The sequence below is a fragment of the Aricia agestis genome, chromosome 18, assembly GCF_905147365.1.
Source record: "Aricia agestis chromosome 18, ilAriAges1.1, whole genome shotgun sequence".
Classification (NCBI taxonomy): domain Eukaryota; kingdom Metazoa; phylum Arthropoda; class Insecta; order Lepidoptera; family Lycaenidae; genus Aricia; species Aricia agestis.
The window spans coordinates 10,777,792-10,792,565 of record NC_056423.1 but is presented as its reverse complement, the minus strand read 5'-3'; the positions used below and the strand labels follow the sequence as shown (position 1 = coordinate 10,792,565).

The following is a 14,774-nucleotide window of genomic DNA, read 5'->3' as shown; positions in this document are numbered from 1 at the left end:
AAAAGTTCAGTAACATTCGCGCGGGAATAAGAACATGACGTTTTGTTTTTTTTACGCGTACAAGCATTAAAGCAAACGAAACTGATTGCTTGCGGTTTATACGTCAATTATAATTGGACGAGTGCATAATTCATATCGGATCCGATATCTGATTGATGGCCGTTTGAATTTCATTGTCCGATTGGATCAGTTATTTCGAATTAATTAGCGCAGTTTTTATTTAGCAGATTTAGCTTTTATATCGTGTCTCAATCTTAGAAAATAAATTAAGGATTAAATAGAATCGTTGATATCATGTCACCCACTTGTGCCCCATTTAATTATTTTCCAAAATACACGTGTTCCCCATTTAATTATGTATTTACCAAAATATTAGTACTTTCTGAGATAATCAGAAATTAAAATGTGAATTCATACTTCTATTCTATCGCTTGAATTTTATTGCTTCATTATTCCATCAATAATATAAATTACTAAGTAACGGTCAATAATTAATTTCATCATATTCCGATGTTCAGTAAGATATGGCGTTTGTATTTTACTCTTGAACCCTAATAGGCTCCTAAATTAGACGTGAGTTTATTTTATTAGGCAAACAAATTAAGTTTTGTGTCTATCTGCGCTTGCGCATTTCCTGCTTAGAATGCTCCTTATTACAAGGGAATAGAGTTTAATTTGAGCCTCGTTATCTGCCGGCCCTTCTCGTAAGTTGATTTATAGAAGCGGTAAAATATTTCAATTGTGTATTTATGTGTGTAAGATTTATAAAGTAAAATAAACACGCTTTTATGTTTGCATGTATAATTAGATTCGAAGCAGTTTTTAAATGGCTGCTGTTGAATCTAAAATGACGATAAAGAACATCTGATTTGGATTTTGTGTGTTTCCATTAAAACTTAGTTTCGACGGTCGGATTTTTTTTGTTTAAAATTTACTCTGAATAAAAACAATTTCGATTTGATTAGAATTATGTCAATATAGCTTGTACCATTGCACAGTTTGTAAGGTTGTACCATAATTAGTATGAACAATGACAAATATTCAATTGGTGAATCGTGAAATTGTTATACAGGCTGAAACCTTTTTCAAGACTTCTGAATATTAGAAACTTTTTCCATTGCAGCATTTGATCGAAAATTGCAGCAACTTCTTTTTTATTTATAACTTATACTTAGTTATCCATACTTATATTGTAAATATGCGAACGTAATAATGACTTATCTACCTTTTCATGCTCAAGACGTTGAACCGATTTTGCTGAAATTTAGTGTTGAGATACGGTTTTGAGTCCCGGAAAAGGATGGAGGATACTTTTTATCCTGAAAAAATGTACAGTTCCCGAACGATGAATGTCATCTTATCAATTACTTAAACGGCTCTATAAAATATGCGAATGATGATGACGTATAAGTTACAATACCTCGTCTTACACAAACCGTTATTTGTTACAGATCGGCTGCGGCTGTAACTCTAGAGGATCCAGTGGCGAAACATGCGTCCGCGGCGTTCCCACACGAAACGAACTGACCAATTTGTTAAATAAACGATACGACATGTTAGACTCGGATCCCTATTAAGACGTAAGACTCTGCCCCACGTTGGGCGCCAATCCCGAGCCCCACGTCGGGCGCCAAGCCCCGCGTCGGGCGCCAAGTGCGGTGCGGTGGCATGCCGTGTTGAGCAGTGACGGCGCCCGCGCGGCTGAAATGGGCGCGGCGCGCCATGTTACCGCGCACGCGCCCCTTGCGCTGGCTCATAGCGGCGCTCGCGCTGGCGTCGTGCGCCGCGGCGCCGGCCCCAGAGCCGCGCGCGCAGCGGTCCGCCAACCTCAGCCACATCACGGGCACGTCGCGCACCATACAGATGTTCCTCAAGAATCGCTACCTGCAGCTTCTGCCAGATGGCACAGTCAACGGCACCACCGACGGCAGCAGCGTTTACAGTAAGTGCTTTACCTTTATTATTTTTGGAAATGGAACGCAACCATACTAGCTCTGTGTATTTCTGACAGCTGTCATTTGTCAACCATATGTCACTTAATATCGTCTTAGCCGATCTTGCGATTCTTGTGGACAATAATTGTAAAACCTTATGTGCTAATTAAATCTAAGTATCACAGTCCAAATATTCGCTATTTTCAAGATCCTACAATTATTGACAATACATCCAACCTTGGTGTGACAGCACTAAGCGACACTACGCTGCCTTGAAGCGACTCCAAACTTCACATTCAATAGAATTTACATTATATTGTGCGCGTAGCGCCGCAACCGCGTAATTCGGCTTCGCTCATACGCTTTCACACAAATAATATTTTGCCGTGACGTATCGCGTTACTCCGCCGCAGTGTAGTGTAGTGTAGTTCGTCTAGTGCGTTCTCACCTTTCCTATCAGAATACCAGTAAGTATCTTAAAATTCTGACAAAGAATTCTTAAAGCGGCTGCAACAACAGCGCAACTGCCATGTCGCTATGCGCGTAGATAGGCAGAAATAATACTCCTATAACATACATATATAAGATTTGAGGAAAAAAATAAGTTATTTGTTGCTTTATACTCTTTAGTCTGGTTTACGAACATGTAGAAATTCGCACCTTTTAGCGCGATACCAGATAGTAGTAACAGGTTAATCACTATTTCTCTACGAATAATAAAAACTAAGGAAGAGCTGTAACTGTGTCAAAAAAATTGTCCACGAGTCTACAAAATGTGACTCGAATACATGCATACTTTATGCATATTCGGTACGGTACACAATTTTATGCAAAGATAGAAGTGACAATGAATGTCAACAGCTTTATTTCGTAAAGAGTGCTAACACTCGTTTCGTTGCTATTGCCATATTTTAGTGTGCGAAAAGGAGCCAAATTCAAAACGGTTGAAGTATGGGAGTTACGTTTCCTTAGTTTTTATTATTCACAGCTATTTCTACTTGTTCAGTGACCTGGCTGTATTAATTTTTCTGGGTACTTACCTAGTTAAAACTTAAAAGCTTGTTTTCATTCGCCTACGCGAACTGCGAAGTGTCGAAAGATGAAATGCGTGCGCCGTAAACATGGTGCTAAATTGATGACATGAGTGGATGAAGTGGGTAACTAACATTTTACAACATAAGAGCAATTACTCATTTTTTCCCTTTTATTTTGAAGAAATCCTGTAACTTACGTACTTTATCATCTAGCTATTATTTTTGTATTAAGCTATAAGTACATAAAATTGTCATTTTTTATTTCAAATCCTTTGCCCTGTCATAAAGTCTACATTAAGCCCGGCCGCACATTGTCCGAAATTTCTGATCAGAAACAGTTGAACGTCCGCGCTGTCTCTTACATTTTGTACTGAGCCGAGTGAGCTCGAACTCGCCGGAAGGATATTTCGGATAGTGTGCGGGGTGGCGGTCCGGCGAAATTCAACTGTTTCTGATCAGAATTCGGACAATGTGCGGCCGGGCTTATACTGTATAAAACTACAGTTTTCAAATTGTTTTAACCACTTCATCCATTCAAGTCTTCAATTATGATTCGACAAAAAATAGTTCCGTTACATGGAGGTAATTAAGCCTAATAGCTAGTGTTACTGGCAAAAAAAACATTCTAAATTCGAATCAATAAAAAAGATTTCTAATTAATAACCTGCTTACACGTTTTTGCCATAGACCATTTCGCTTAGACGGTTGGTAGACGGCCGTAATTACTATTCAGAGCGTTTTAATTTTTTGTGGTTATTTTGATCATAGTCTACTGTTAAAAATGAGAGTAGTAATAAAAACATTACATTTACAATAGGCAATATTGATGCGTAATCATATAAGAAACGAATGTACCTACATAAATTGTACGTATTATATACAGGATGTTACAAAACTAATTAGTAAGTAGTAATATTTTAGACTTAAAGTGTGTAAATCTGTATAGAGTTCACTGAGAAAATAGCAGCGTTAATATTATACACATTACACACAGCCCTAAGTTAGCACATAGGTAATTATTTCGACGACAAAGCTAGAATTCTACAAATCCAAAATATATATACGGAAATGCTTGTATTAAGTCAAACAATACCATAAACTTTTTGAGAAAACTTTCACTTGATTTTGTACCTCGGAAAACTAAAAAAACATTTCTTACACAATCTTTTATCTACCATAGACAATTAAAAGAGAAATCAAAATATATGACAGACCACCGACAGTCCGCCCTGGGCGGTTATATAGAGTCATCGAATAGTATAATTATACCTCCATTATACAGCCATTTAGGTGTCAAACCGTTTATACAGCTGTTATTAATGCTTTAATTAAATAGATATTACTTGCGCCTCAGTAGTTTAGGGTGTTCCAGATCTCTCTTTTGTTTAAGCTTTTACGCAATATTTAAATGTTTCTTTTTACTTACTATTAGTAGAATTCTATTTTTCTTGGTTTCGGCATTACACGTTATGGCTGGACTGATTTTAATGAAAATTGATTGTGATATAGCGATACGCTACAGATTTGCTGAAAATTGTATATCTTCTATACGTTATACCCGACTACCCAGCGCGTAGTCATAGTTCTATCATGAAATATTCCTTCTATTTAGATCTGTTTAAAGTTTGACTTGGTATATTATTTTCTACAGTATTATAATAACCATTTGCTTGTAAGTTGTATGTCATAATACACATCTGTTGAGCATTAGATTCGATATAAAATTGTCGTTGACATGTCAAATAATTTTTAACAAACGCTTTTGCGAATAAGAAGCATGGGAAGTAGACACATTACCATGGTCAATAAACTAAGAATTGCTCCCATATGCATATTTTTAATATGACCATAGTCTGTTGATTATGTAAAGGTGGCAAAAATTTTAGTAAAATGCTACTTTATGATCTAGGCTATAGGTTTAATTTACTGTCTACGCCACTAATAAGCAGCGGCAACATGGTTCTTAAGACCAATGTCGGCACAAAATGCGAGGAGCATTTTCTGCCGAGTGCTGTGTTTTGAAAAACACTGATATAGGGTAAATTACTAGTAGATTGGACAGTACTAGTCATTGGTAAAAGCACAAAAACACGATATTCATTAATGTTGCTTTAAAAGCTGACTGTTTTTCTTAAAAAACAGGCATTATTTTACTTTAAAAACAGGATTTTTTTAAAGCAACATTAATAAATATTGTGTTTCTGTGCTTTTTCCAATGACTGGTACTGGCCAATCTACTAGTCATTTACCTTATAATATACCAAACTGAAATAGCATTATTATAATAGGCCCTCCCATCAAACTTAAAAGTGATAACAAATATAAATGTATTATTATATATAGCCACTAAATATTTTTGTGCGGGCAATAAATTTCCCTCTGAAGACGGAATGTTGTTTCTTCGTATAAATCTCCTGGTGTCTCTCGTTTTGCTGAATTTACTGCTGGTCAGTGCCCTTGGTGGAAAGTCAGGGCTACTATTAGACATTTTTGTTTCCTGTTTAATTCCTGTTTTTCCTTTGAGCCGAAAACGTTTAACTTGAGGACTGTAGGTAATTTTCTTAGCAAAGACTATCCTATGTTCTTTTCCGGGACTCAAAATATCCCCATGCCAAAATTTTTCATTCCCAATGACTAATACCTAGTTGATAAAAATCAAAGTAGGTAGTTTTTGTAACACTCTGTATAAATCTGAATAAAAAACCTTTGCAAAACACATTTTAAAAAAAAACGCGCCAAAATTTCTACATTCCCGCCAAAATTCCTCGCGCCCAAACGTCAAACCGTCTTCTTCTTTCTGAGGAACTTCCGGAGAGTTTTGCCAATGACTTTGATCTAAACAATCCCTTTTCTAGCGATCGCGTACATAAACTAACCCGAATTTAGAGGCTCATCGCTTCGAGATTATCATTAAATATGGCACATGAAATAACATTTGGGAACTTGGCAAACGCAACTGGACTCCTGTCGGGCAATTTCACGCTTTGTAACGTTAACAATAACGTCTAAAATACCGTGTGAGCGAGCTCTTAGATAATTGTGTAGGACATTGACATCATCATCATTATTTCTGTCAAGTGGGACGAGTCAAGAATCTGAGAGGCACTTTTAAATAGCCTATTCTAAATACCTAGATTTTAGTGCATGATTTTTGTCTGCCTATATGACTAGACATGTGATGACAGTGACTAGACAAAAACATTCTTCACTCTGGACGATACATTTTTTCTAATACTTACTTAAATAGATTTTTTTAAATCATAATCATAATTTTGTTATAAAAATTATGATTATCATGTAAATATACTTTACATGATAATAATCATGTTTTATGTTACATATTTTGTTACCGCATAATTTTATGCGGTAACAAAATATGTAAGTACACAATTTGTGCATACGTCTAGGCCAGGGGTTCCCAATCTTTTTAGCCTTCGGCGCAGTTACACGTAAAATATTTTTTCACGCCCCACTCTACCTAACTATTAAAAAAAATATACATAAATAAATACCTTTAATGATTATAGTTAGGTTAAGAAGATAAAAAAAAAAACAAATATTTAATCATCTACCTGCTTTACATAATTAATATTATAATTTAAATGTACAATATTTGTGGTTCCGGATAATGATGAAGGATCGACTCACGGCGCCCTTCTTGCCTTTCCACGGCGCACCAGGGCCGGGCGCCGCAGCGCACAATTTGGGAACCCCTGGTCTAGGCTATCCCAGTTCCTGACATACAGAATGGAGACAAATGAACTTACAGGGAAGTCTTAATAACTGGAAGCCTAGTACAGCGGGTTCCGGGTGGAGTTGAGTATGCAAAATTTGTAGACCGCACTCTGTGAACGGGGTTGAACTCAGAAAAGTATACAGTTTAAGTTTCTGAATGTTGCCAGTGGTCGTATTGGTCCATTTTTAAATGATTTTTTTGGAAAAAAAGGAGTAGGCTCCTGTCAACATTAAGAATCATGCATACTTTTCTAAGTTCGACCCCATTTACAAAATGCATCACTCATATTTTGCATGAGGCCTCCATCCAGCGACCACCAACATGACGTTTCCGAGTTAGTTTGGACAATGCAGGCTAATCACCTGATTGTGTGACAAGTGAGATGATCCATGCGTCGGATGGGCATGTAAAAAGTCGGTCCTGCGCCTGATCTCTCGCCGGTCGTGTCGGTCTTCAGTACCACTGGGTTATGAGAGTTAAGGAATAGAGAGTGCTCTTGTGTACTGCTCACACACTTGGGCACTATAAAATTTATCCTGCGTAGCTGGCCTCAGAGCCTGCTCTATGTAAGAATAGTCCCATCTCGGTGTGAACTGACCATTATTGTTACATAACATGCCACTTGGGAAACATGAACAGGTGTTAATTTCATCATGTGACACTGATTGATCAAAACTCAAGTTCATTATCGTCCGGAAATATTTTTAAAATTAGAATAATAAAATTGGATGAAAGTCTTTGAAATGTCTTTGATTAAAGAATGATAGTTATAAGTTATAATATGACTAGTGAGATCATAAAATATCGAAATCTAAATATATATAACTCAAAGGTGACTGACTGACATAGTGATCTATCAACGCACAGCCCAAACCACTGGACGGATCGGCCTGAAATTTGGCATGCAGGTAGGTGTTATAACGATGACGTAGGCATTCGCTAAGAAAGGATTTTGATCAATTCCACCTCCAAAAGTTAATATAGGGGATGGAAGTTTGTATATAATAATACCTCTTAAGGCGAGCTAAGCCGCGGGCAAAAGCTAATGTAAAATATAATGCAATTCGCGCCATATTTGTTCATCCTGTACTCTATATTATTTCATCATAACTAGCCATAGACAAGCAGATCTAGTATTGTTTTTATTTGGTTATTCTTCGTGTAATATTTCTTATGTAATTAAAAAAGAAATAGGCAAAGCATAGATAAGCATACTCACAAACATACAACACGTCACATACCAGACATAGACGGGTCACGGGATTAGCCAATAACGGCTAAACATAAACTAGCCGCGATTAATGCTGGCCGAAAATAGACGATTGTCGTCAAATTAGTCACTAAATTGCAGATCTAAGAAGAAAAGATACGTCCCTAACTAATTAAAATATAGACTGAACCGTTTAGGCTGCCTTCATATTAAGTCGCGCGGCTGCCGCACTACTCGCGACTTAATAATATTATGAAGGCAGCCTTAGGGCCTTCTCTAGTTTTCCTTTAACCTACCAAATAACAATCCTTAAACCAGCTGGTTTCAAACTTTTTTGGCGACGGAACTCTTTTAAGAAGTGACCTTTTTGATGGACCTCCAAAAAAAGAAAGATTTGTCTGGTGATATTTCTAAAAACATTTCCTTTCATGCGTGTTGTACACCAAACCACAGACTACTAAATAATTACTACGTAATCTGAACTGTAGTCACTATTTATAGTACCCGGGGAGCCCTAGAACAAATTTTTTTTGATTATTATCAAGCAAATTTTTTGCGAGTAGCTTCATTTTTAGTTTAGGTAAAAAATTTGCTTGATAGTAATAAAAAAAAATTGTTCTAGGGCTCCCGTACTATTAGTAATCTGTGGCTGAACTATTTTATTTATTTAAAGCTACGTCTATCCTTTCTTAACTCTACAACAGGAAGCATTGTCACGTAGGATCTATTAATTTGAAATTAGAACACAATTAGTATTACATTATGATGATCTTGAAGACTTAATCTTCTTATATATAAAATTCTCGTGTCACAATGGCTTTACTGATTTTAACCAAATTTTATATGCATATTCAGTGGGTCTAAGAATCGGCTACTGGGTACTTATTATATTGATAAGTGCATTTGTTAAATAAATAATATGTGGCAGTCGCAATAATATATCGCAGTTTTAACAAAAACAGCAAACTGACACACTATCGCATGGCTGCTGTTTGTTAAATTTTAAATCTTCGCAGTATTTATGTGGTATTTGGGCTATAAATACAAAGTAGCCTATCTCCGATGTGGGTGGAACAATCCATTGCGATTTTCGCGTATGAGGTTTTGTTTTCTATTGTTGATAACATCTTACGGGGTTAGAAATATATAGGGTGTAACAAAACTAAGTGATAACTGATAAAGCTTTAGGGCAGTGGTCCCCAACCTTTTTTTCACACGGGCGACAAACATGTTTTGATATTTTGCCGCGGGTTTGGGGATAGCTGCTTTAGGGCGTGTATGAGTTACCCGTTATAGTTGACTGTAAAAGTAGTAACGTTGACAGAGCATTTTTTTGCATTTTGCATGGGCGCCCCAGCGGCAGCGTCATGACTTTGCCCATAAAAAGTTAAAAATAAAGTTAACTCTATTATAATAATAATACTCATAAACCCCCTAAAGTATTATCACTTTGTTTTGTTACACCCTGTAAGTATATCCCACAGGTACTTTGATATTGAGGTTTATATACAGGGTGTAACAAAAATAAGTGATAATACTTTAGGATGTGTACTGTGTACGTGTTCCTTGTAGAAGGAACACGTACACAGTACACACCCTAAAGTATTATCACTATTCACTGTATTTTGTTACACCCTGTATAGCACAGGTACATCTAGACGTTTTAATATGTTTAAAAAAATATTTAATTAGTATTGACTTTTCAATGCATAGTACCTAGGTATTATTACTAGGTTACACAAGGTCTAGTATAATGATATTTTTTCTTTTTGACCGGCATTAATAAGGGGGAGGTTATCTATTAATTCTCTCGAATGAATCTTGATAATGATTGACAAACAAAAAGAGTAAGTTTAAAATCTGTTAAGATATGGCATGTATAAATAATAATGGCACATCAGACTACGCTCGTAAGCGCAGCGTTTCTTTTAATTCTAAAACTCTTTTAATAGTAGTTTAGTGACGAATGTTAATTACTTAAATGTAATTAAATGAAGAATTTGACATGAGCTCCATGCATCTGTCAAACTCTACATTTAACTACAGTTAAGTATTAAATACTCGTCTCTGAGTGTTTATAAGTCTTGCCGTAAGGTAATCCGCAATCTATAAACAAAAGCGACAAGGCGAAAATACTTTCTCCCTCAGAATAGCTATCTGCGATCTGTATGTTTAGGAATCGCAGCGGTCGCGCCGTCTGTATGACGCTTAATCTGATCTGAGATTTGCGATCCGAACTGACAGTGTAATTGAGATATATTTAGCTCGAGTTGTGCTACTGTATGCATTTCTTTGTTGTTATTTTTTTTAAGTAAAACTCTTTTTAGATGCATTGTGTTCTTTTACTTCTTTTTCTCGTAAAAATGTAAAATTAACGTGTGTTAGTATAAGACGTCCGCGTCATAGGAGTTGACCGCCGGCGCGGCGAAGTAGAGGCAGTGTTATCTCATTCTAAGTTTCTAACGCGCGGCGAAATGTGTGCCTACTTTGCTCTTTCGTTATCGCCTGAAATATCATTCGTTTCATCATGATAATATAATTCATGTTATAAAATAGGCTAAGCTTCCTTATAGGATTAAAAGCTATTATGTGACCTATAATATTATCTATTATTATCATTAAGCTTCATGCAATCAGGATAAAAAATAATATTTATAATAAGATTGTAACAAAATACACTACATCCTAGATATTTTAAGGCTTCATCGCGTGATGATGAATCACAGTAATTCTAGCCTAGTCTAGGACCTAGGACCTAGGTTAATTCCTGATTTAGTACGTATTATATCTATCCATATAAATAAAAATTAAGTTTTCATTTTGTTAGTCTCGCTAAAACGAGAAATGCTGAACCGATTTGGCTGATTTTGGTCTTGAAATATTCAGGACGCTCTTTAAAATATATCCTTGGAATTTCTTATTCCAGTAGCGGTAGCACGGCGACCAGCGGAAATGCGAAAGTATGGACAAACTGTGGAAATAAACCTAAGGTGCCGTTCCGATCTTTTTTTGTTCCGAAAAATTCAATTAAAATGCCACTTTATGACACACTATAGTATATGTCATAATGTAGGATATTATTTGAATTTTTAGAACTATAGTCTGTGATAAAGTGGCTTTTTAATTGAATTATTCGGAACTAAAAAAGATCGGAACGGCACCTGAAGTTTATCTCCACAGTTTGTGACTATAGTCTGTCATAAAGTGGCATTTTAATTGAATTTTTCGGAACGAAAAAAGATCGGAACGGCACCTTAGGTTTATTTCCACAGTTTGTCCATACTTTCGCATTTCCGCTGGTCGCCGTGCTAGCACTACAGGGAAGGTTTATATTAGTGGGGAAGTGACACGAAGTTCACCGGGCCATTGAGTTAATGTTATAAAATATTTCGTTTGTTTGTGTTGAATAAGGTCCGAAACTAATTTTGTTAGGACGGAACTTTAGAGCAAGGGAAAGGATATCTCCTACTTTTTCGGAAAAATGTACGTGTCCCATGATGCAACGCGTAATCTAATTAAACAGATGAAGCGATTAGCTGAAACTATTGTCAATAGTTTCCGCCAATCGCTTCATTGAGTTTGGGAGTTATAAATTATAATAGCTCCCACACCGGTTTCGGTGACGGTGGCCGGTTTCATTGAAACCAGGCCAGCTACGCAGGAGTAATTTTATAGTGCCCAAGTGTGTGCGCAGTACACAAGAGCACTCTCTATTCCTTTATTCTGATAATCCAGTGGGACGGAAGACCGACACGACCGGCGAGAGATCAGGCGCAGGACTGACTTTTTACATGCCCATCCGACGCATGGATCATCTTACTTGTCAGACAATCAGGTGATCAGCCTGCATTGTCCTAACCAAACTTGGAAATAACATGTTTCCAACGCGGGAATCGCACCCACGACCTCCGAGTCAAGAGCCGCGCTCTATACCACTAGACCACGGAGGCGTCAATTATTCTAGTTAAAAAAAATCTCTTTTTTAATATTAAGGTAAGGTATATAAAAAAAAAACTTAATGATTTCATTAGAGAATTAAACTTAAGTAATTTAATTGCTTACCAACTTATTACGTGATTCAATTTACAAAAAGTTATCGACTAAAAAGATACAAATTGACAAATTATACTAAAAAAGTCAATTAACACTTCAGTTTCTTTTAAAATGAGCTCGAGGCCCTGATTCTGCTTTTCCAACATTGATATAGCTTCGATATGGATGCAGTCTCACAAAATATACTAACTTGAAACACGTTTTGATTGGACTAAATCGCTTGTTTCACGTTTTGTGAGAATCTTTGTCGATACTAATTTTATTTTATTTAGAAAACTTACTAAGACGGCATTATCGTTTTACGATAAAGTCCTTTCTTTTCTAGATTAAAAAAAAACTTGCTAATGATATAAATAATAATAATATCTATCGACGCTTCACACCACGTCAGTCTGGTCCCGTGGTAAGTACCTGAAGGACTTGTGTTACAGGTACCAGACAACGGAAATATATTTAATACAAAAGTATTAAATATATTTCCGTTGTCTGGTACCTGTATAAAAATCTTAAATATATGTATAGTATAAAAATACTATACATATATTTAAGATTTTTATTATATAATACACATCCAACTTAGAAAACTTTTTGTTCCGTCGGCGGGATTCGAACCCGCGACCCCCGGCTTGAGGTACCAACTGAGCCACAGAGGTCGTCGAAATATGCAGTGTATGTTTGTCTGTCTTTCTGTTACCTCTTCACACCCAAATCACTGAATGGTGGTGGTGGTGGTGGTATGGTGATACTTTGAGTCCCGGGAAATGATTATGAGACTTTTTAACCCGGAAAAATGTATGTTTCCCGCGAGATATACTAATTATTAACAACACAGCAGCCAGACGCTGTCGATTCAAATTGTATCTTTTCGTAATGTAATAAAGCTCAGTTTTGAATGCAACCCATCGTCTCTTCACGTTGCAAATTGCAATGTAAGCTGAGGGCTTAGGGTCAATTCAAACAGCAACGCGACGCGTAGATGCATTTCTAAATTTGTATTGAATTGGGCTCGGCGGAGTTGCGGGTGTCATCTAGTATTATTTGTATAACATTCATTTGTTGCATCACGCACATATAAATATTTTTTAGCTGTTTATTAAAAAACGGCGTGGATAGGACAAAGCTGCATCGATGTTAGATTAAGCAGCACAATTAGGGTACATATTGAAGTGCCACAAATGAGCCCAAATTGTCACTAACATTACGTTAAAAAAACAACAGCTGTCAAATCTAGTCCAATAATGTACTCGATTTAAAGTCGGTGAGTCTAATAAAGAGGCTGATATATACGTGACAGACAAATGTACATTGTCACCGGATTATTGTGGTTTAAACGGTCTTTGTTTGGATTTGATTGGATTTTAAGTATTTAAAGCAAAGGTTTCTTTGTTTAATTTTCGATGGAGCTTTTCTTATTCTTACTATATCAGTCTTGTGTCTGCCATCAGCCATGTGACTTTTCGAATATGCCAGACAAAACTAAGCAGGATCTTATACAGGTGTAACAAAAACAAGTGATAATACTTTAGGGTGTGTACGTGTTCCTTGTAGAGAGTTCACTGTGAAAGTAGCAGCGCTGAAAGACCAACATTTTTTTTCCCTTTTGTATGGGGAAACTCGTGACGCTCGGGACCTTGCCCATACAAAAGTGAAAAAAAAAATTCGTCTTTCAGAGCAGCTACTTTCACAGTGAACTCTCTACAATGAACATGTACACACCCTAAAGTATTATCACTAGTTTTTGTTACACACTGTATTATACTAGCTGTCCCGGCAAACGTTCTTTTGCTTTATAAAGTATTTCGCCCATATTATTTTATTGAAGTGACTAAATAAGTATGTCACCATGGCAACGTCCAACGCTATCCCGTCGCACAAACAATGGTCGCCGTCAGTCTCGAGTATTAATAATTATAGGGGTGGTGATAAAAAAGTAAAAATTTAGGGTTGTATGTATTTTTTAATGCCACATTATATAAAAATAAAAACAAAAAATTTTGTCCAAAAAAAAAATTTTTAAGGGTGAACAACCCTTATTACTTAGGGGTATGAAAAATAGATGTTGGCCGATTCTCAGACCTACTCAATATGCTTACAAAATTTCATGAGAATCGGTCAAGCCGTTTCGGAGGAGTACGGGAACGAACATTGTGATACGAGAATTTTATATATAAGATTTTAGTGAGCAAGCTCCATGACATACCGATGTTTTTTTCAAATACCATACTTTTTGACACCGGATTCCCAAACCCCTACCCTTTTCCCTTCCCTACCCTCCCATATTTCCTTCCCTACTCTCCCATATTTCCTTCCCTATCCTCCCCTATTCCCTTCCCTACCCTCCCCTATTCCCTTCCCTACCCTCCCCTATTACCCTATTCCCTCTAAAAAGGTCGGCAACGCCTCTGCAGCTCTACTGATGCTGCGAGTGTCCATGGGCGACGGAAGTTGCTTTCCATCAGGTGACCCGATTGCTCGTTTGCCCCCTTATTTCATTTAAAAAATACATATTTGCCATCAAAACTGGCGATTGCGTTTTGAGTTTTGACTAAGCACTTATTATCGTTTTGACTCATCGCTCTTATTTTAAATTATTTTTAATTGAAACGTCGCTAAGTAATATTTAACAGCAATCATGTTACTTGTGATTTAACAAGAGTCAGTCACGCTCGTGGGGGAACGACGAGTTCAAGTGTACTTTCATACTGATTGCGACTAGCGTTTTAGCTTTCAAGTAATAACTCCTTCTGCTCTATGAACATTTGTAAGATTTTTACGTGGGATAGCCATGCTTCGGCACGAATGGGCCG

General features: G+C 36.7%; 1 protein-coding gene across 3 annotated transcripts in view; it reads left to right on the top strand.

Annotated features, from left to right (window-relative positions):
• LOC121736009 (fibroblast growth factor 10) overlaps positions 1–14,774 on the top strand; it is a 178,538-nt gene that overhangs the window by 49,761 nt on the left and 114,003 nt on the right. For all 3 annotated transcript variants that reach the window (XM_042127033.1, XM_042127031.1, XM_042127032.1), the window contains one exon: positions 1,452–1,942. In XM_042127033.1, the coding sequence (XP_041982967.1) occupies positions 1,723–1,942 (220 nt within the window). In that variant the 5' untranslated portion in view covers positions 1,452–1,722. The remainder of the gene's footprint in view (positions 1–1,451; positions 1,943–14,774) is intronic.